Source organism: Kryptolebias marmoratus, linkage group LG19, assembly GCF_001649575.2.
Source record: "Kryptolebias marmoratus isolate JLee-2015 linkage group LG19, ASM164957v2, whole genome shotgun sequence".
NCBI classification, from domain to species: domain Eukaryota; kingdom Metazoa; phylum Chordata; class Actinopteri; order Cyprinodontiformes; family Rivulidae; genus Kryptolebias; species Kryptolebias marmoratus.
This window is the reverse complement of record NC_051448.1, coordinates 12,328,564-12,350,311: the sequence shown is the minus strand read 5'-3', so window position 1 is coordinate 12,350,311 and position 21,748 is coordinate 12,328,564. Positions and strand designations below refer to the sequence as shown.

General features: G+C 45.6%; 2 protein-coding genes across 5 annotated transcripts in view; both read left to right on the top strand.

Moving 5' to 3' along the window:
* hbs1l (HBS1-like translational GTPase) overlaps positions 1-10,899 on the top strand; it is a 24,277-nt gene extending 13,378 nt beyond the window's left edge. For 2 of the 4 annotated variants that reach the window (XM_037981535.1, XM_037981536.1), the window contains 12 exons: positions 656-821; positions 1,920-2,037; positions 3,369-3,545; positions 5,069-5,143; positions 5,294-5,411; positions 7,716-7,784; positions 7,882-7,986; positions 8,218-8,308; positions 8,483-8,591; positions 9,364-9,464; positions 9,713-9,857; positions 9,941-10,899. In XM_037981535.1, coding sequence (XP_037837463.1) covers positions 656-821; positions 1,920-2,037; positions 3,369-3,545; positions 5,069-5,143; positions 5,294-5,411; positions 7,716-7,784; positions 7,882-7,986; positions 8,218-8,308; positions 8,483-8,591; positions 9,364-9,464; positions 9,713-9,857; positions 9,941-9,952 — 1,286 coding nt within the window. In that variant the 3' untranslated portion in view covers positions 9,953-10,899. Of the gene's footprint in view, positions 1-655; positions 822-1,919; positions 2,038-3,368; positions 3,546-5,068; positions 5,144-5,293; positions 5,412-7,715; positions 7,785-7,881; positions 7,987-8,217; positions 8,309-8,482; positions 8,592-9,363; positions 9,465-9,712; positions 9,867-9,940 lie in introns of those variants that run through there. The other 2 variants (XM_017427302.3, XM_017427304.3) reach the window with 2 other exon arrangements.
* Positions 10,900-11,046: 147 nt separating this feature from the next.
* aldh8a1 (aldehyde dehydrogenase 8 family, member A1) lies at positions 11,047-18,979 on the top strand. The gene is made up of 7 exons (XM_017427306.3): positions 11,047-13,073; positions 13,872-14,019; positions 14,960-15,115; positions 15,201-15,350; positions 16,914-17,170; positions 18,101-18,262; positions 18,342-18,979. The coding sequence occupies exons 1-7, from the start codon at positions 12,927-12,929 to the stop codon at positions 18,792-18,794; spliced, it is 1,473 nt and encodes a 490-aa protein (XP_017282795.1). The 5' UTR covers positions 11,047-12,926; the 3' UTR covers positions 18,795-18,979.
* Positions 18,980-21,748: the final 2,769 nt, after the last annotated feature.

Genomic DNA, 21,748 nt, shown 5'->3' with positions numbered 1-21,748 from the left:
GGGGGGGGGGGACTCTAAGGCGGCGTCTCACTGGGCTGCGACTGGTTGGAGGCCAGCCGGCGACTCAAAATTGCAGGAAAACTGCGTGAAAATATGCTGGGTTTTTTTTTCATCGCGGTATGACTGAATCCAGCGCACAAAAGCTGCACACTTTGGCTAGGCTCACTTTCTCACTGAAAACAGATGCTAAAAGGAGAATTAACGGAAGGTTTGCAGCTCCGTTTTGTGACTCCTTCACATTCAGAGACTTTTCATGTCCATGTTTGGTGCGCACGTCTCAGTGAACTGCACACTGGCACAGTTGCTCAATCATATTTTCTCGTTCTCAGTTGGAGCAGAAAATGTGACTTGGTAGTTTCAGAAGCGCAGATGATTCTAGTTTCCCATAGTGTGAAACCTCTCTGGTGTTACCACGGTTCCCCCTCCCCTCCGTTACCCTCGATCCTTGTTCCCATTTCTGTCTGTCTGCCTCCCTTCGCTTGTGCAGTTCTTATTGTTTCCTGTTTTCCCCTCACCATGCGTGCCTTACCATTATCGGCACGTCCTTCCTAGTCCCCTATCCTTTTTATTTCCTCCCTTATGAAGACGCAGCCACGCTTTTCTTTAACCCTCCGAACTCCTCGACTCCTTTCTTCTCTCCCCCCCCCTCCCGCAGGTCACGTGGACGCGGGTAAGAGCACGCTGATGGGCCACCTGCTCTATCTGCTGGGTAACGTCAACAAGCGCACCATGCACAAGTACGAGCAGGAGTCCAAAAAGGCGGGAAAAGCCTCCTTCGCCTACGCCTGGGTTCTGGATGAAACCGGCGAGGAGAGGGACAGGTAAAAGTGCACACGAAGCGAAAACTGACACCAATTTATTTAATTTTTTTAGCACATTGGTTGTTTTTTGGATCACCTTTTATTTTGAGACATTGAAGACGAGGCGCAGATGCTCATCAAATTCGACTTTTAATGGTTCGGCACGGACAGAGTGCTGCTGCCCGCCCCTCTCTGTTGTTGTCACGAGAGTGAAACGGAAGCGAAATATGGCAGAAACAGAAAGTGTCTTGGGTGGGAATACATAGACACTTATCACTAACTTCTAAAGTAGATTCATAATATTGGAGAGCCGCGCCCACCTGCGGCTCTCATCAATGTTGATATTGAAGAAAGAAGAAAAAAACAACTAAAACACCTATGAGGCATTTAAACACCGTATGAGCAGCAGCATTTCCTTTTTTTTTTTTTTTTTCTCCCGTTTTGTACATAAACGCAGACAGACGTGGAGCAACACAACAATCATAAAAAAACAGAACTGATGTGATGCATTTTGGTGGATTCAAGTTTGCCTTTTTTTTTTTTTTTGCCAGCATCTGAGCCGTCTGAGAGTCAGGTTTCATGAAGTCCAGTATGATTCGAGATACGCTGCGTGGCGCGATCAGGAAGTGATGTACCTTGACCTTGAGATTCAGCTCGCTCCAATGATTCTGGATGGTTCCCTTTTTCCACCATTTGCGCTAACTGACCAGCCTGGGGTCGCATTTCCTCTTGCGTCCACTTCCTGGGAGGTTGGCCACAGCAGCTGTGGTCAGAGGAACATGAAGCTGCTTGGAGATGATCCTTTAGCCTTAAGCTTTATAACATGGAGCTCTGTAAGCCGCCTGTGACTCTACTTAAGGTCAAATGCTTAATTTGAAACAGGGCTATGATGCACAGATTATTAGTCTCTTTAATGGTACTGTCTGTCACAATTATTTGTTTATTTATCACAAACTAAAGGCTTGCAGATTACATTAGACAAGTTCTTTTAACCGAGTCACTTCAGAAGAGAAATGAAGCGAACTGGACCGGTACCAAGAACATCTGTCCGCCTCTGTTCATCTTTTTTTTTTCATTCGTGTCAGAAACCCCCGAACCCGTTTGTGTTTTTGTCTCCAGGGGCGTGACGATGGACGTGGGCATGACCAAGTTCGAGACGAACTCCAAAGTGGTGACTCTGATGGACGCCCCGGGACACAAAGACTTCATTCCCAACATGATCACAGGCGCCGCGCAGGTACGCCGAGCCGAGCCGAGCCGAGCGGGACGGGACGGACGGCGGCAGCCTCTGGGGCACAGAAAGTGACTCGTTTCAAAGTGCCGCCGTTCGAATGACTTTTAAAACCAGAAAAACCACAACAGACGTGATATTTGAAGCATATATCATATAATACACGAGGAAATGTCCCTTTAATCCGTCCTCCAGCAGCTCTTTGGCACAAACCTTCAGATTAAAATGGCGTCCGCCCCACCCTGCGCCCCGTACGCCGACACGTCTCCACACCCTTCAGCTCAGCGTTTGTGGTTTTGGGTGTGGATGTCACGAGGTGTTTTTTTTTTTCTTTGGGTGTGCTTGGCTGTCTCTATTTTAGAAAATGGATGTAATTTCTCCTTTTTCTTTCTGACTGTCATCACGTTCGACCTCATTCGTGTAGTGAGTAAGGGGTTTCTGTTTCAGGTAAACTCCTTAGTCATGGCGGCTTCGTGAGCTGTAAAGCATCAGACGATGTTATATCCAATGCGTTCATGAGCGACGTTTTGACAACTAATAGAAGCTGACTTATTTTTCTTTAATATTTCTAACAGAGAAGCAGCACACATCATCTAAAAGAGAAAGCACACCCTCTGTTATTTGACTTATGTCTAAGCATAATAAAACCGTAATAATGACTTTATTGGTCTTTTTCACATTGCTGCTGCGGAGGATTTTCAGCCGACTCCTTTTAAGAAATTGCTTTCGATAAAAAGGCTGAGCCTGTTGTCTGCTGTTTATTATACCAACTAAGCTAAAATCTTCTGATGATGAAAGAGTCAGAGTTAGAGCCGTTTAGGTCAAACCATGAAAACGACGCAATGCGTGACCTCGTCCGGGTCCGGGTGTTGCTTTCTGAGAGTTTTGCTTAAAATCGTCTGCCCATTCGGTCGCGAGGTGTTTTGCTAACAGACAGGAAAACGTACAGATCATGAGATTTGCACGCTGTTGCTCTCTCAGGTCCCGTCTCAGTGTTTTGCAGATATTTACAGGTCTTGACTTTATCCGGGTCGTCGCCACACTTGTTGATCGTCGACGTGATCGGGATTATCGCTCCGTTACTCGCCAAGCTTTTATTTCTTTCCTTCAACAAATAACGAGGATAATCCGTTGTCCACTTCAGCTTTTATTTGCTTAGTTTTAAGATCTGGTAAAAAACGGGTAATATTGTGATTTTTGTCTTGATATTCTGAACCGTTGATCTAAAGCAGCGTTTTTGATATCTGTATATTTCTGCTGTCAGTTCGGGGGATTTGAAAGTACTCAGTTTTTTTTTTTTCCTCGCGCCTCCCGCTTCGTTTCTCCTCTCCCTCCAGGCGGACGTGGCGGTGCTCGTGGTGGACGCCAGCCGGGGGGAGTTTGAGGCCGGCTTCGAAGCCGGCGGTCAGACCAGAGAGCACGCGCTGCTGGTGCGCTCGCTGGGCGTCACCCAGCTGGCCGTCGCCGTCAACAAGATGGACCAGGTCAGAGCTGCGGGTGGGAGCGTGAACGGGGTAACGTAGGGTCTGTCAGCTGGACGAATACGTCCTCCACGTTTTCCCTTTAAGAGTTTGATCTGTAGATAAAGCAGCCTCGTTCATTCTGACCGTCCTCCTGGCGTCCCACCCTCTCTGAGCGCCTGTGGAACGGTGAAGATCTGCGTCATTCACTTGTTTGAAGGATCAATCAAAATCAGATGTTAAAAACCTTGTTTGGAGAAATTTTTCTTCTTAAAAAAAAAAAAAAATCACGAGTCTGCATCGATAGTTTAGTCATGAAGGCAGCTGCATACATTAAAAAAAAAAAAGTAAGAAAAAATAAGTCATCACTGCTGTGTTGCCTAAAACAACTTCCTGATGGTTCAGTACATGAAATGTAAGCACAAAACAGCAAAATAACATCACATGTGCTTACAGGGCACTTTTTGATTGACTCATTTATAAAACTTACAAACAGACAGATTGAAAAAAAAAAAAAAAGCCCCCATTTTCTAGAACAACCAGGCAAACTGAAGCCACTCCACTGTAGAAACCACCAAAACTCTGTTTTTTTTTTCCTCTCGTGCCCTGCGGAGCGCACATGAGTCACACATGAAGGCAATAATAGGAAAAGTCAAAAGAAGACAAAATGTGCCGTCCACGTAGTAAATAAACAGGATATGCAAAAGATGATGGAAATGAGGTTTCTCTTCAGGGTCTCTGGGCTCTCCCTTTACAGATAGGGTGAGGTGTTTGGTTACCTGGGAGCCGCTGCTCCTCCGCGTGGATTGGAGCCAGCTGAGGTGGTTCAGAGATCCAACATGGCCGCCTCTGTAAGGAGGTGTTCCAGGCGGCCAAGCTGTGAGCTCTCTTCTTTACCGGAGATAAATCGGCAGATTCAGTCGGATGCAGGTGTTTGTTTTACAGGTTACTGAGTGATCCCATAATTCTTAGAATTGAGTGAATCCGTATTATAATCCTCTACTTGATCTAAAAAAAAAAAAGCAACTAATTTATTTTGTTATACACAATTAAACAATTAAAAGAACATTCTCCATCGTTTTTGCCAGGTTGATTTTTCTTTAGATTTTTTTCTTGACGCAGTTTCAAACAGCGTTCAAACCAAATTAACATTTCGTACTCCTTTTTATAATTTATCTTCCTAATTACCAACTGGCTTTTGATTAACGTCAAAAAAACAATTGAATATAAGAAATTTCCACCTGCAGGAATTTTACATGACAGAGTAAAACCTAAGAGACGTTTGCTGGTTCAAAACTGTCGAAACCGATCCTTTAAGTGGGGTTTATGAATGTTTATGTTAAAGATTGTTTGCTGAAGTAAACAGAGCATGCAGTAGTTGGTTTCCTGGTCAAAGATGCTCGGTGAAATGCTCCCATCAGGACAGGAGGGCAGAGTGTGTTGTTTTTAATTTCAACAATCCCTGTTATGTTGTCGCCTCATTTCCATTTCAAAGCTGAGCCGAAGAGGAAACGTTCTCCTTGTTTGTATTTCCTTATTTTAAAGTAAGTGCGTGTGTGTGTGTGTTTACAAATCAGGTGAACTGGCAACAAGAGCGATTCCAAGAAATCACCTCCAAACTGGGCCATTTCCTAAAGCAGGCCGGATTCAAGGTAAGGGAATTCCCGGGAAATTCTCAGCAGAGTTGGATCCAGAAATTTGGTCGTTTGGAGGTCGTTTTCTGTTCAGGAATACGTAGCTAAATGCAGTATAGTCCAGCCCTTTTGTTTCTTTTATTTATTTATTTATTTTCCCCGTTCCAGGACTCAGATGTTTTCTACGTCCCCACCAGCGGCCTGTCAGGAGAAAACCTCACCGTCAGGAGTTCAGTACCGGAGCTCACGTCTTGGTACTCTGGAGCCAGCCTGCTGGAGCAGATCGGTATTCCACACGCTTTATTTATTTTAGGTGCCCTTCAGCATCCAGAAACGAGCTCCTCCTGTGGAAAAATAAAGCAGATTAGCTCCAAAAGCTAGAAATTAGTTAATGGGACAATTTCTGGTCCGAGCTCTAAATTAATAACCCTTTAACTCAGAAATGTCAAACTGCACAGGTGGACGTCTCATGAGTTCTGGATGATCCCTATTGATTTCAAGGTCACAGGGTAAAAGGTCAAGGTCACAGGTGACCCTTTTGTGACCACCTTGTCTGCGCTCTAAATCTATAACTGTGTAAAGTAGGAATATCAAACCGCGTAGCTAGGCACCTCAAGGCTCCAGGATGATCCCTATTGATTTCAAGGTCACTAGTGAAAACCTTGTCTGTGCTCCAACTCTTGACACGTGATCAGGGTTGTTGTTCGAGCGACAGGCGTGTTTGTCTTTGTTTGTTTTTGAGCCAGCTAATTGCTAATCTTTGCCGTTTAGCTTAGCTAGCTGCAACTAGCTTTTAAAAAGTGTAAACACAAAGTAAAGGTTGAAATCATCACACTAAGACAGTAATAGCACTGCTTTGTGGTTTGCCTGCTGCGTTTCCCAACCATGCAGGAAGAATATTTATTCAAATCTGGCTGAAACTGTTGGCGTGTTTACCAACTCAGAGCATGAAACAGCTAAATGATTTCTTTTTTTTCCCCCTCCTACAGAGTTAGTTTCAGCTGCTCAACATGTACTTTATTGTCCACAAAGGCAGGTCATCCCTCCATGCAGCACATTCATAAAATAAATCTGTTTAAAGGAGCTTTACACAGGCTGAAGATAATTAATAAAATGGTAAAAAACAGGTGTTTTTGCTTTTCAAATACAGCAAATACAAAAGAAAAGGTTGTTCTGAAATAACTGCAGTCGGAGGAATATTTGAGCTTTAAATGTAGACAAAACAGGAAGGAAGGCGGTCGGTTTGCGGTCAGATTTCCATCAGAGCAGCTGATTGCAGCATCACTTTGTTCTGACCTCAGGACGTCAGGGCCCCCGGCGGACCTTTCTGCTACATTTTTTGGTTCTCGTTATCACTTTGGCAACAAGATGTGCAACTTTTAATAAAGAAAAAGCTAAACGGTGCCTTTGACGTAGGTTAAAGCATGCTTAAAAGTCAGTTAGGGACGGGCAGTGATTTAGGAATAAAGTCTAGTTAAAACGGGCGAAAAATCTTTTTTTTGTTTGTACTCTAATACCAGACCTCGTATCCTCGCCTTCTCTCGTTGGGAATGGTAGCCAGCAGGACCAAGTTTACGGGAGCTGCCATGTTGTATTTTTGGAACTGTGCACGCAGGATGTGGGGCTTTAAGTCCCGCCTACTCCCCCCTCGCACACCGTTACGTTACGGCGTGAAATAACTAATGACAAGAAAACATGTTTGAAAAAAATCTGCAAAAATGACTGGTTTGCAGATTTAGCAGCAGCACACGTCTCTGTACCTGAAGCCCTTGTTCCAGTAGTCGTGTTTTTAGCTGCAGGACTCGGGGCGAGGGGACTTTATTTCACCAACCACGTGCACATGGCTATTATTTTTTATTTTTATTTTTTTTTAAGGGAAAACACGAAAGGGGCAACAGTCGTAAACCCTGAATCAGCAGCTAAGCTGAGCGCTCGATCAAAAGATTTCTCTGCTTCTACACAGCTTGCTGGTGTGCCAGCTCTTGTGCTGTAATGTTTAGGCTTCCGGTGCCAGAACCAGAGAAAACGATGCAAAGAAACATCGTATAATTGCAGCGACACCAGTTTCAGTAACTCTGAGGTCTAACGTTTTGGTTTCTGTCTGATCTGAAAGTCTTTAAATTTATATTATTCATCCAGACTGAGATTGATGTCATTTTATTTTTGCAGTTTTGTGCTGAGTGCAGTAATTTGCATCTTTTTTTTAGTATTTAGTGAGAAATACCTTGTTCCCATGTACTGTACTTCCCACCTATAAGTGCTGATAGAGTTTAAAGGCTCTGCAGCATTTTGTCGGAAACATTATTGCGACAGATGAGCTCGTCCGGAGAGGATATCGACCAGCTGAGCACCACTTCCCTGCAGCTCCGTCCGACTCCGATGAGTTGCTGTTTCTGCAGAGTTTTACATGCGTCTTTTACTGTCCCATGATTAATAAAATGCTGACCCTCCATTCTCAGTACAGTACCAGGGAAAATGATTCAATGCCCACACGCCATCAGAGCTTTCACAATGTTTACTACACGTTACTGCCACTCATTGTTTATTTCCTCTTCTTCTGACCTTTGTTTCCTTTTTTCTTTCTTTAAAGATGCGTTCAAAGCCCCTCAGAGGTCCGTAGACAAACCTTTCAGACTGTGCGTCTCAGACGTGTTCAAAGGTAAACGCCAGCAGATTGTGTTAACGAGCCCCTCCTCGTTTTGGGTCATTTTGCGATTGTTTTATATTTCTCTCTCTGTCTCTCTCTCTCTCTGCAGACCAGGGTTCAGGCTTCTGTGTTACAGGGAAGATTGAAGCTGGTTTTATTCAGACTGGAGACAAAATTCTGGCAATGCCGCCCAATGAAACTTGCACTGTTAAAGGTACGCACGTGTAGGCTGTGGCTGCTCGGTTGCAGTCTCTCTGAGCAATTATTGGTCTTAGATGGGGCATAAACATCCTCAATAAACCAGCAACAGTTACGAGCATTAGGAACATGCAAATTTACTGACTTATTAGTTTAAATTCCACCTGCATCAGTTTTTTAAAAAAAATTTCTGCAGCTGTTAATGATTGTGGTACAGCTAAACACTGCCCCCCTGTGGTCTCTTTAGGAATTACCCTCCACGATGAGGCTCTGGACTGGGCTGCAGCAGGAGATCACGTCAGCCTCACCGTCACCGGCATGGACATCATCAAGATAAAGTAAACAGATGAAAACAAGACAAACGGCAGAGCGAACGTTTCCCAAAATGGGAGCTCGCAGTCGGCCCATTCCGTTCGGGTTTATATGAGTCGTAACGCAGCCCAATCTGCTGCTTTGAATGTTTTACTGTTGCTCTGCTCTCCATGCAAATCGTTCTGTCTGCTTCCCTCGAGTGCCGGCTGCGTGTTCTGCCACCCAAAGGAGCCGATTCGGGCCTGTACCCGGTTCCGAGCCAGGATCCTCCTCTTCAGCATTGAGGTTCCCATCACGCAAGGCTTCCCAGTAAGAGTCCCAAACGAACAGAACTTCTTTTCTCGAGCCGCGATGACATGACTGCTGTTATAGCACTTCATTTTCCCCTCCTCACATGAGTTATAACTTAATGTTTTAATTTGCTCAGAAACGAGAGTGGATGCAGTCATTTCCACCAAAGTTATCGCCCGGCGAGAAATAGCCGCCATATTGTATGTAATTGTCTTTGTGTTTGTTAGTAAAATAACTTGTGAACCAGAGGCAGAATCACTGGATGCACATCTACAGCAAATTAACATTTGGAGTCAACACAATTCAAGATGGCCGGCGCAGCTAATCGACCTTAGCAAACAGAAAAATATGCATAACTGAGTTAATATTACAGATAATAAGCTAATATTTAGTGTGGTAGTAGCTGAGAGTCATTCCCAGGACATGCTCTGAGCACCGACAGATCATGTGATCACGTGTAAAACTCTGGGACAGAAGCTGGCGGGCGATATGCATTCATTCAAGGAAAGCTTGTTTAATTTTTAACATTTTGTTTTCCTAAAGGTTGCTGTACGTCCTCACATGCTGATCTATATCTGCATGTATAAATACACATCAGGCTTTTAGGTTCTGCATGTTCAAGTCTAACACAGATGGAGCTGAAATCTCTTCTTCATCAGCTCTGACTAAAACCGGGGAAAAAAAATCGGTTTGAAACTCAACCAGACGCTGGTTTGTGCTGCTGTTTGATTCCACAGCCGGCGTTTGTCCTTCCTAACAGCAACCCCCCCCCCGCGTCTACTCTCCGCAGGTGCTGCTGCATTACCAGACGGTCAGCGAGCCGGCCACCATCAGGAAACTGATCAGCGTTCTGCACAAGAGCAGCGGCGAGGTGCTCAAGAAGAAGCCAAAGTGAGTTTTTGGCGACGTCGGATTCTGATTTTCGATTCTAAATCTCTGCGTCAGTCACAAAGAGTTACTCCTCCGTTGGGTTTCCCTGATTAAAACCACAGCGCGGCCCGATCCGTGTGGTCAGAACAGTTGGCATCTTTTAGTCCCTGATTGCTTAGAAATAATCCTGACGTATCAGGTTCTCACCTGTACGACTGAACCTCAGGTAGGTGTGATCTGCTCACCTCTTCGGTGTCGTTCCCGTTCAGGTGTTTGAGTAAAGGCATGAACGCTGTCGTGGAGGTCCAGACCCAGAGGCCGGTGGCTTTAGAGCTCTACAAGGACTACAAAGAACTGGGCCGCTTCATGCTGCGATACGTGGGCTCCACCATCGCCGCGGGGGTCGTCACGGAGGTAAAATAAAAGAAAACGCAGCCGCCGTCCAGGTCGAGCCGTCACGACAGGGTTTGATGTTCTGCCGCTTCTCTTCGCCGCAGATCAAAGAATGAAGGCGCAAGACTTTTCGCTGCCAGAAACCCCGAACAAAAAGCTCCAGGAGAGGCCGCCCGAGGAGTCGGAGCGTCGCTTTCCTGCATCCAGTCCTCCACCTGACTGCTTTGTCCTACACTAAACTTCACAAACACCAACCACGTCTCTGTTCTCCACCACATCAGACTTAAAAAAACAAAACAAAAATATCACTGCGTTCTCGATCTGGGTGACTCGCTGCTTTACTTCAGCTAATGAACAAAACCAAGTTTTTCCGTCGCCGTATTTCATTTTTCTCCGAACGGAAAATAAAAAAACCCTAAAAGACAGAACCCATATCTCACTTGGGACTTCGTGATAAAGGCTTGTTAGTGTTTGCCAAAAGTGTTTTTAAGTTGCATGACTGAGAGGAAGTGATGCCTGCTGTCTTTACCAGGCGGTCATTTATAAAAGGAAAAAAGTTGGAGATGAAGACAAAATGATGAGTTAAAGCAACAAACGAGCGATTTTTAAGGGCTGATTTTCCTGACTTGATTTGATGGTTTTGGTGTTTTTGTTTGAAATCAGGGGATGTTTAATGAATTTGACATCAGCAGCTTTTAGTTTGATTTAAAAAAACCAGTAATATTATGTTTGGTTTTTGGTCTTAACTGATTCTACCAGTGAAAGGGGGAAAAAAACAACAAAAAAACCACCCGTCCTATGTCAGATTTATGGCATGGCATGTCCGCGCACCGAGTTTCAGTTTTTCTTTCCCGCCCTGCATCCGTTCGGTTCTTCACGTCGAGACGAGGCGGCGCTCGCTTCCTGTCAGCTGTAGAAGTGACACAACCGCAGCTGGTCTTTCACAAGAGCGGAAAGCACCACGGCGAGGACACGCTGCCGCCTCGTCCTCTGACATACCGGGGGGGGGAGACGAAACGCATCAAGACGTTCTGTAAAAATAAAACGAGAGCGCGACGCTTGATTTTCTGTTTCCTGTTGACGTTTGTTCTGCTGTTGCTCCAGGTCTGCAAAAACAAACAAACTAACAAACAAAAAAATCCTGAAAGAAAAAAAAACAGGAAAGACTGAAAATCGATTTTGAGTCACTAATGACTGGGCAGCTTCAGAAGTTTCCATTTTAAACATTTTTTAAAAAGCTGTTAGGCTTATTTCTATGTAGCTTTTAATTATATTTTTTAGAAGACGGGATTATTGAGCTCAGACCGAAGCTGAGCAGGAAGTAAATCTGTTAAAGTTAAATTACTTCTTTTTTAAATTTTACTTTTCAGGTAGGATATATAAACAGGCCATTTTTTAATGTTTCCACAGGGTAAATAATGCTGTAGTTTTTGATATTTCTGCTCTGTACTTAAAGGGATAGTTCAGATTTATTTTTGAAGTAGGATTCTGCGGAAACGTTACGAGCAATTAATATCTTACCTGTTGCAGATGTTCGGTTTGGAGAAATATTTGAATCGAACAGCGACTCCGAGCCCAAACCAAACAGCTGTCATTGAGATAAACTCTTAACTGCAAACAGGACTGGAAGGTGGAAGTTGAGGCTGCCGTGGATGAGCGCCCCCTACTGGGTTGGCAGCAGTACAGGCTTTAAGTCCCGCTCCTCCAGGTAAACAAAAAGGACATTTTTCCTGAGCAGGAAACAAAAATTCACCTTTCCAGCTGTTGCTGCTGTGTTCAGATAGGAGTTTTTAAAATGCGTTTAATTAGCAGTTAGTTGTTTGAGGCTTTAAGGATCGTATCGTCACTGCACTGACCGACAGCGTCACAGCAAGTCGGGAGGGCGTGTCGACGGAACAGGCAGTGGGCTCCAGAAACGGACATCTTTGGCTTCGGTTTTGGACACTTGGAGGAAGCGGCGCCGCTTCAGCCATCTTTCTGCTGCCGTCTCAAAGGTTCCTGCAAACACTGTTTTATGCTACCTTCACACTGCAGGGAAATGCAACCTAATTCCTTTTGCAACACATATTGGATGTTTTCACGTCAGTCTGAACGTGACAAATCCGACTTTTTCCCTGTCTGACCCAGGTCTTTGACATTGACCGCAGTGTGGACGTTCATGTCGAATGAAAGGACGGAGGTCCCTCGCGTTAAAGTTCCACCGCTCTCTGCTCCGTCTCTCCATCCACACGTGTTTCTGCTCAGAGGCAACAAAAAGCTCATCATTAACATGTGGGCTCTTTTTCTTCTCCGTCTTCTCTTGTCTTTTATAGTTTGGATGGACAGTTAGCCCTGATTGAACGGCAACTTCAGAATCAACACACACACACTAACACTCGCAGCGTCCATGTTTACTTCTGTAAACTGTAAACTGTGGACGTCGTTTCCGACGCAAAACCATCAGATGAGCTCATTAAGACCTGCAGAGTGAACGTAGCCTCAGAAACCTTTACAGAGCCATCGGTTTTATTGTTCTGCCAGAAATATCCAGATATTCCGACTGCAGGCCCTCTTGGTTGCGCCAGAGGTTGCTACAGCCAGCTGCCGCTGCCGCCTGCTCTTGCAAGCCATGAATGTGAAGTCGACGGGGACGGAAAGGCAGTTCTCCTCAGAATATTTCACTCCTTCACCTTCAGAAACTCCCGATTTTCTTTTCCCAGAATTCGTCTCACCTGTCAATCGCCACCGACTCGGCTGCTGAGCAGTAAACAGCAGCAACTTGGCGCTAACAGACAGAATAAAACTCTGAACACCAGGACTTAACTTGATCTAATCTGTTAACTAGACGAAGATTTGTTCCTTATAAAAAAAAAAAAAAAGAAACAAAACCACCTACTTTATCTTAATTCTTCCCAGGAGCTGCAGCGTTAATCACTAATCATTTAAGATCAGTCTCCACTGCCGCTGCAGCACCACCCTGTGGGAGGATCCGTCGGGGGGCAAAGTTCGGTTAACGTTTCAGATCCTGACCTGCAGCGGTGGACGCCACTTTTAGGTTCTTGCGGTTCGTTTCTTTGGGAGCTTCGGAAGGTTTCGTCCTCGACTGCGGCCATGCAGAACAGCTCGGAACAGCCCCCTCTTCTGGTCCTGGAGAACTTCATCGGAGGGAAGTTCACCCCCTGTAGGAGCCACGTGGACTCCTACGACCCCTCCACCGGAGAGGTCCACTGCAGGGTACCGGACAGCGGCAAGGAGGAGGTGGGCCCGCCTCGCCAACACCGATCCTTTCCGACTTTCCTTTTCTGAGAACACTAACCTATACCCACTGTAACCTGATCACATTTACAGAGAAGTCATATCTTTAAGTATCTTTAACTCGTTAGAACATTTGACCGGACGGTCCAGGAACCGCTCGCGTTTTAGGACTTTGGAGGCATTTTGTCTCGATTAAAAGTCAAGATGCTCAAAGAGGGAAGCACCTTTGCTCTTTGCAGAGTCAACAGCAAAGTAATCATTAAACACGCCTCAGGAAACCTTTCACTTATTTGTTCACACAGGACGAAACTGCAGTGAGTTAAAGTTAACGGCGAAGGTCTCGTTAAGAGAAAAGCTGAGTCATGTTTGGGAGATCAGGACGCAGGTTTAAAAGAAGTTATTACTTTTTTCTCCCTGTTTTAGGGACCACTAGAGGTCCAGACACGGTTTTCCAGACAGCAGGAGACTGAAATAAAAACTTAAAACCTCAGCATCTATTTGCACTCCGAGCTAATTGCTTTGAATGTCTAGATGAGTTTGGAGTTTTTACCTGAGCTGTAAATACACAGAAAACAGGACTCAGATGTCTTCTGAGGGACCGGGTTGACTTATCTGCTTAAAGAGCTCTGAGGTGGACACTTCAGTCTCCTGTAAACACAAATACACACTGAGAAACTTTACACCCAATGTGACAAAACGTCGCCGGCGAAGAGGGCTGACGCCAGCAGTTAACGGCAAAGGTTAAAGCGAAGAGAGAGTGTGTGTGTCCGTTGTGTGAAATGTGACGTCTGATGCCCGCAGGTGGACGCGGCGGTGGACGCGGCCAAAGAGGCCTTCCCCGACTGGTCGGCCTGCAGTCCGCAGCAGCGGGCCGACATCCTCAACAAGCTGGCTGATCTGATCGACGCCAACGTGGAGGAGTTCGTCCGAGCCGAGTCCAAGGACCAAGGTACCAGACGCTTCAGGCAGGACTGGGGACGTGTCGCTTTTTTAAAAAACAAACTGCAACAACATCTGGATGTCTGGAAGCAAACGCTCAGAAATTAGGGCTAGTTTCACAAAGTTTCGTAGTACCCTCCAAGCATTAGTCACTGCCAAGGCGAACCTGCCTGGGGCTACTTCCTGAACTACAACGTTTCCTTTTTTCAAGACCTCCTGCCACCTTTCAGCCCAAAAGTACTTCATAAAGTAAACTAAAGGTGGGAGGTCTGAACAGCTGCTGACAGGGAAAACATAGACCAGAACTAGAGGCAGTCGGAGAGCGCAGACCTCCACCAAGGCTGTAGGGTCGATAAAGAATCTGGATCCGGATCTGGATCACCATCAAAATGTAATCTGTTGGGTTTTTTTTTTGTGACAACCCCAACAGTTCCTGAAGATTTCACCCAAATCTGTTCATTAGTTCAAACAGACAGATAAACAAACCAACGGACACAAACGAACCATAACCATCGGTGGAGATAACAAAGACCTCTGACCCCGTGACCTTGAAATCAATAGGCATCACCCTCGGCCCACGAGGTGTCCAACTGGCCCTACATTAGAGCACTAGGACAACTGTGACCTTGGCATTTGACCGGATCGACGCCAAAATCAAATCCCTTGTTCCATGTTCCATGTTTGGCGTTTCCTGAAAATTTCACGAAAAGCCAAAACTTTTTTCAGTAATCTTGTGCACAAACAAACAAACAAAACCTCAGGTCCTGGGCGGAAGTAAAAAAGGGTGAATGAAACCAAACGAGGGAGGAAATTCTTGTAAATAATGTGTCCGAAAAGCATTTTGATCATCTGAACCTGGGGGTGGAAGTGGGGCAGTTTTAACCCTTTATCCGCCACCATCTGAGCATCTGAAGATGAGGCGGCTGATTTTCTTTCCCCCCCCCTCGCAGGTAAAACCCTGACGTTTGCTCGGACGGTGGACATCCCTCGATCTGCGTACAACTTCCGCTACTTCGCCTCGTCCGTGCTGTACCACACCACCGACTGCAGCCAGATGGAGCACGCCGGCTGCCTGAACTACACCGTCCGCTGCCCCGTGGGCGTGGGTGAGAGGCTCGGCCTGTTTGTTCGCTGTAACCCGTGTAAACCTGCGCGTTTTCTCTGAAACCTCCCATCGCTGGTGTGTGGCAGCTGGTCTCATCAGCCCCTGGAACTTCCCCCTGTATCTGCTGACGTGGAAGATCGCGCCGGCCGTCGCCATGGGCAACACGGTGGTGGCCAAACCCAGCGAGATGACCTCCGTGACGGCGTGGTTGCTCTGCAAGTTGCTGCAGGAGGCCGGTGGGTCCACGTATGGCAGGCAGTTATGCATTTATTCAGTTTCGTTAAAGGCTGGGGTCACATTCCTCGACTAGTTGGCAACTTTGCTGCTCTAGTTGAATATTTGGTCCCAATACTTTAACATCAGGAACTAACCAGTGACACTTAACTAGTTGGAGTAGAAGCTACTGGACCTAATTAGTAAATAACTGTGTTGTACTAGTTACCAAGTGAGCTTCAAAAACTCATGGTAACTAGTCGTCACATATTCTACCTACTGGTCCTTCTAGTGACGGTCAAATTTACACACTAGTTGACTAGTGCAGCTTTAACCACTGAACTAGTAAATGCTTACTTTTTCATTATTTAAAGCCTACTTTGACCCTCCCGATAAACTAGTGTGGCCGTAACGACTTACTAGTTAACAGGTAAGATACAAAATAGCCACTAGTTGATTAACTAATTTTGACCTTACAACTAAACTAGTAAGACTTAAAGTGTACACTAGTTATTAAGATAAAGCTTTTATATCTTTATTGTTGACTACTTCAGCTAAAAAAAACTTTACTAGTTAACTAGTAATGCAAAGATTGGTCTTATTATTGCAACTAGTGACGATGTTAGACTTATTAGTTAACTAGTAAAGCCCAAAATGCTCCCTTTTTATTATTTAAGGACTAATTTAACCTTACTTGTTAACTAGTGTAGCTAAACAGACTGACTACTTAACTAGTTAGGTTACAAAATATCCATTGATCAACGAGTTCAACTCATTTTGACCTCGCAATTAAACTACTAAGACTTAAAATGCACACTTGCTAACAAGTTTTTATATATGCAGCAAAAAAAACCTACTAGTTAACTAGTAATGCCAAGATTAGTCTCATTACTGCAACTAGTGAATATGTTAGGCTTATTAGTTAACTAGTAAAGCTCAAAATGCTCACTTTTTTATTATTTAAGGCCTATTTTGACCTTACTATATACCTAGTACAGATTTACTAGTTAACTAGTAAGGTACATTGATTAGTGCTCCTAATTTTGACCTCTCAACTAAACTAGTAAATCCTAAAATGTACACTAGTTATAAAGTGATTTTCAACTTTGACTTTTGTTTAAAATGTTTACAGGTTAACTAGTAAGATCTAAAATCTTCACTAGTAATACCAGTGACACAAAAGCCAAAGTTGGTCTCATTAATGCAACTAGTAAATATTTTAGGCTGTATTAGTTAACTAGTAAAGCCCAAAATGGTCACTTGTAGACTAGTTCAAGACTATTTTTGACCTTCCTAGGAAATCTCTAGTTAACTGGTATGATCTAAAATGTTTACTAGTAGCACTAGTGAGACATATTTTGACATTACTAGTTACCTACAGAGCTCCAGTCAGCCTTTGTCTCAGCCGGACGCTCCTGTTTAAATGAAGGAGAAACAAATAAAAATAAATGCTGACTGCTGAACTAGTCAGGCCCATTTTGACCATAGTTAGTTAGGTTCACTTTGAATGTTTACTAGTAGCCCGTTATGCCAACGAGGAGGCAGGACAGGAAGTGGCAGGGACTGTAGCTGTCTTTCTGCCGCAGGCGTCCCCCCGGGCGTGGTCAACATCGTGTTCGGCACCGGACCCCGAGCAGGCGACGCCCTGGTCGGCCACCCGGACGTCCCGCTCATCTCCTTCACCGGCTCCACGGCGACGGCCCGGCGCATCACCGAGCGCAGCGCCCCCTTCTGTAAGAAGCTCTCCCTGGAGCTGGGAGGGAAAAACCCGGCGCTGGTTTTCGCCGACGCAGACCTGGAGCGCTGCGTGGAGACGACCATCCGCTCCAGCTTTTACAACCAGGTGAGAGGACAAACATGGACGGAGGTTTGTCTCAGTGACCCACTTTTTTCGGATCTTGTATTTTGTTTCTATAATTTAGAAATGCCTTTATACTTCCACCACCGTGTTTCAGAGCTGGGAGGAGGCTCTTCTGCTGGATTTATGTTTTATTTTTCTCCTCAGACATAAAACTTCTTTCTTTTACTTTTCCTATCACTAAAAGACTAAATGTGACGCAGAAGTAGCTGAGAGTCGTTCATAACACACATCCTGAGCATGAGGTTAATTATACTATGTTAGTTGGGACGTTTGACCAAAATGCCTCCCGCTCCCTCATCGTTTAACATAAAACGATCTCGGTTTAAAACTCTGGCATAGATATGATGCAGAAAACAGATTTTTTTTTTTGACACAGAGACTTTATTTTCCTGCCTTGGTGACCATTCAGGCTGATGAATCCTAACATCAGTCAGTCTGTGAAAGAACATAAACGTTTCTTATTTAATTTTTTTTTAGTTTTGTTATCTCTTTAGTGGTAGATTTAAGGCACAGGTCAATACAATGAAGGCAGGTACCGACTGTTTGTTGTTGTTGTGTCGTTTCATGAATGAATTGTTCAAATGAACGAATCTTTTGAGTGAACGAACTGAACCAAATCACTTTATTCACTGATTCGTTCCTTACTTAGTTTAGTTGAGTTCAGCAGGAGGGGATTCGGAGGATTCAGTGAATGAATCTTTTGAATGAATCATTTTAATGAACTGATTCTAGTGATTCAGTTCACTCAAAGGAGCTGCTGTTCCCATCGCTAGTTTGTTGAAGAGGGTGTAATGACATGTTTTGTCCACATGGTGGGGGTGTTAGCCCATGTTTTAGGTTTGACTGAGTCGCCTTTCTGAGCCGGCTCAAGTACCTGCTTCTTAACTTCTCCCTTTTTTCCCCTCCTCGCAGGGAGAAGTCTGCTTGTGCACCAGCAGGATTTACGTGGAGAGGAGCATTTACGCTGAGTTTCTGGAGAAGTTTGTGGCGGCCGCCAGGAAGTGGAAGACCGGCGCTCCGTCCGACCCCAGCAGCGACAACGGAGCGCTCATCAGCAAAGAGCACCTGGAGAAGGTGAGGCTCGAGAAATTTCTTCTTCTTTTTTTTTTTTTCAAAACCGACTCTGGAGACATCTCTGTGTTTCAATCACAAGGTGCGTAGCTTCGTCGCCCTCGCCAAATCAGAAGGCGCCACAATCCACTGCGGCGAGGGAGTCGACCAACTGGACCTCCCTGAGCGCAACAGGTCCGGCTACTTCATGCCCGCCACGGTCATCTCGGGCGTGGCCGACGGCTCCCGCGTCATGCAGGAGGAGATCTTCGGCCCCGTCACCTGCGTCAGCCCCTTCGACACCGAGGACGAAGCGGTCGCCAGGGGAAACGGCGTGCGTTACGGCCTGTCGGCCACCGTCTGGTCCCGGGACGTGGGCCGGGTTCACCGGGTGGCTCAGCGGCTGCAGGCCGGCGTGATCTGGACCAACTGCTGGCTGGTCAGAGATCTGAATCTGCCGTTTGGAGGACTGAAGAGCTCCGGCGTGGGGAGGGAGGGTGGGAAGGATTCCTATCACTTCTTCACGGAGGTGAAGAGCATCACCATCAAACACTGAGGACAGGAAGTGACGGCGACACCAGCAGGATGCAGCGTTTCATCAGTCTTCGTCTCTAGATTCAGAAGACCTCAGCATCACGTCGCCTCTCGTTCTCTCAGATCCCTTCTGTAGATCACAGTCACTGTTTGGTTTCTAAACTAACAGGGCTCCAGCATTATCAAAATAAAATATACAACCAAACATTCTGTCGTTTTTTTTTACCTTCTCTCCCCTTCACCATCAACAGGTGGGGTTCAAACAGGTTACAAACAGTTAGTATATTACCTGCTGTAGATGGCTGTCTGTTAAAAACTCAGTTTGGATAAATCAGCCGAACACAGATCAGCTTTAGAATATCAGCCTAATACTTATCTTTCTCACCAGAATCACCAGCTTCCTAAACGGTGGATCTCCAGACTTCATCTTTAGCCATTATTTTATGATGATGAGATTTGGGGTCCTGCATTTCTGGAGAACTTTCAGCCCAAAAACATGTATTTTTCCTCCTTCAATTTTAAACATTTGATCATAAAAAAACCATAAAAAGTGTTGCTACGGCAACTCAGAAGTGTGTTTTTAAGAGCGGCGACGCTTTTATATGAAACAGTGTCGGCAACACAGGGCGGTGTGGAGGTTCATCACTGTGAATAATGGAGGCGCGACCTTTGACCCCTGACTCATCGTACACCGCTGTGCAGCTTCATTCTTGGACTGAGACCGAGACCGGAGTTTTACCGCTCCATCAGTGCTTAAGAGTGCATCAACAGTGCCACAGCTAGCTGCCGCTGCCATTTGCGCTCGGAAACGACTCTAGTATTTCGTGTAAACAACGGGAAGCTGCAGGTGACGCAAAGGTGCGCCGTCATCTTGTCAATCTGCTCATAATAATAATAATAAAAAAACTGTGGTAGCTCAAAAGAAGCTATCCACAACAGGTAAGACACTAACTGTTCATAACCTTTCCACCCAGCTGCCATTTTAAATAAAAAGAAACAACAAACGCTGGGTGGAATGATTAGGAATGGTTGATCCAACGTCATGAAACAACAAAAACACTGAACATGTTCTGTTCAGCAGGTTATAGACGAGCTGCTGTCAGCGTCTCAGTCTGACCGTGGCTCTGATGACAGATTAACTCAGAAAACATGACGTTCGTCTCATCCTTTCGCCGGCAGCTCTGCTCTGTTTTACAGTCCTGAACCGGTCAAAGTCCGCAGTCTGCTGTGCGTCACGCAGACTTTACAGTATGTACTGATGGAGCCAACCGATTCGTTTGTTTGGTTGGGTTTATTTACGTCTGACCTCCCAGGTAGCAACAGACCCGATCGCAGAAAAGCCACTTCAGTCGCCTCCAGAAGAGAAATCTAAAATTTTACCTGTGAAATGTTCGCCTTCGCCGCGTTTGCTTCTTTTCGATTTCAATTTCAATTTTTATCATTTTAGTTCCACGAGGAGCTTTAACTGCTTTAACCGCCGTTTTTTTCCGGTTTGTTTCCATTTTTCCCGTGTTCCAGTCTCTTCTGGAACACGGGACCCTTCTTGGATCCTGACCGTCTCTGATCCTGGAGACATTAAAGAGGCGCTCATCAACTGGAAGCCCGGGGGCCGAGAGCGGCCCACGAGCTCACTCGGCCCGGCCGCTCCTGTCCCGATGTTTCCAGACTTGTGGCTGCCGGAAACGATATGAAGCGGTCGGAGCGTTTTCCGAGCCGGCTCGTGCCGCCCTGGCGGTTTTGCGTTTGTGCCGTGACTGGCAAGGTGAGGCCGACCGAAACCAAACGCGGGGACGAGCGTGGTGAATTTATGGCAAGGATGTGAATAAATCAAACAAGAAAAAAAAAAGATGGCTGCTGTTTAATTCGAGTGGCTGGGTTTGGCCCCCGGGAGGAGCGGTTCATGACACGGGAACGCCGTTCGGAATGAACCTTTTCTCTCAGAGTAATGCAGATCAGAACCGTCAAAAACTAAACGATGCAAAAGCACCACCACCCTCCTCCTGTCACACTAGGGTGGGAGGTGTGTGCCTCACAAGGTCCGTTTCGTGATCGTGGGCTTCAGACAGGCCGGACATGGGGGGCGGGGGTGCTGCGCCCGGAGAGAACGTGAAGGACCGTGTCTCGTTTGGGTAAATATGCCAAGTTCAGGAAAAGAGGGTGCACGGTGGGAAGCAGCCCATCCGCTCAGCGAGTGTGTGAAAGCACGTCCACTTCAGAGCCGCGGGTGAGGAGCCAGTGTGCGTCCCACCCTCGGTGTTTTGGCTACGGGACCGGGCATTGTACTGTACTGTGATAGCGCACACACACACACACGCACGCTGACAGGCCGTCCTGGAACCCAATTGATATGACACGGACACACTACTCATTGAACAAGATCTTAGCTTAAAATTATACACTTTACCTGTTGGACCCGTTTGTCTGTTAGCAAAATATCTCATGCACCACTGGCTGGATTTTAATGAAACTCTCAGAAAGTAAACATTGGCTGCAAACCCACAGCTGATTAACTTTTGGAGTCAGCCCAATTTAAGATGGATGCCACAACTAATGAACCGTAAACAACACAAAAATAGTTCTAATTCGGTCATTTGTACAGATATTAAACTAAAATTTGGGGTGGTCGTAGCTGAGAGTCACCCCAGACACACACATTAGTCGTGACCATAACTTTTCAACATGAGAGTCCGAATTCTGGTGTGAAATGTGGCGAAAAAGGGCGATATGCCTTTTGTTTCTTAAATACGATGAAGAACATTAGATTTGTGTTTTGCGAGCAATATGAGAACTCTTGGGACTCTTGGGTGTTCAGGGTTCTGTAGTTTCTTGCCTCCCAGAACTAAAGGTTTTGTTTCGTTTGTTATCTAAACCAACACAGCCTCGCCTCAGGTGTCAGGTCTGGGTTTGGATCACATCATGCGATATGTTTTTAGGAATTCTCTCAAAAAGCTCTCGTCTCTCCCCCCCCCCCCCCCC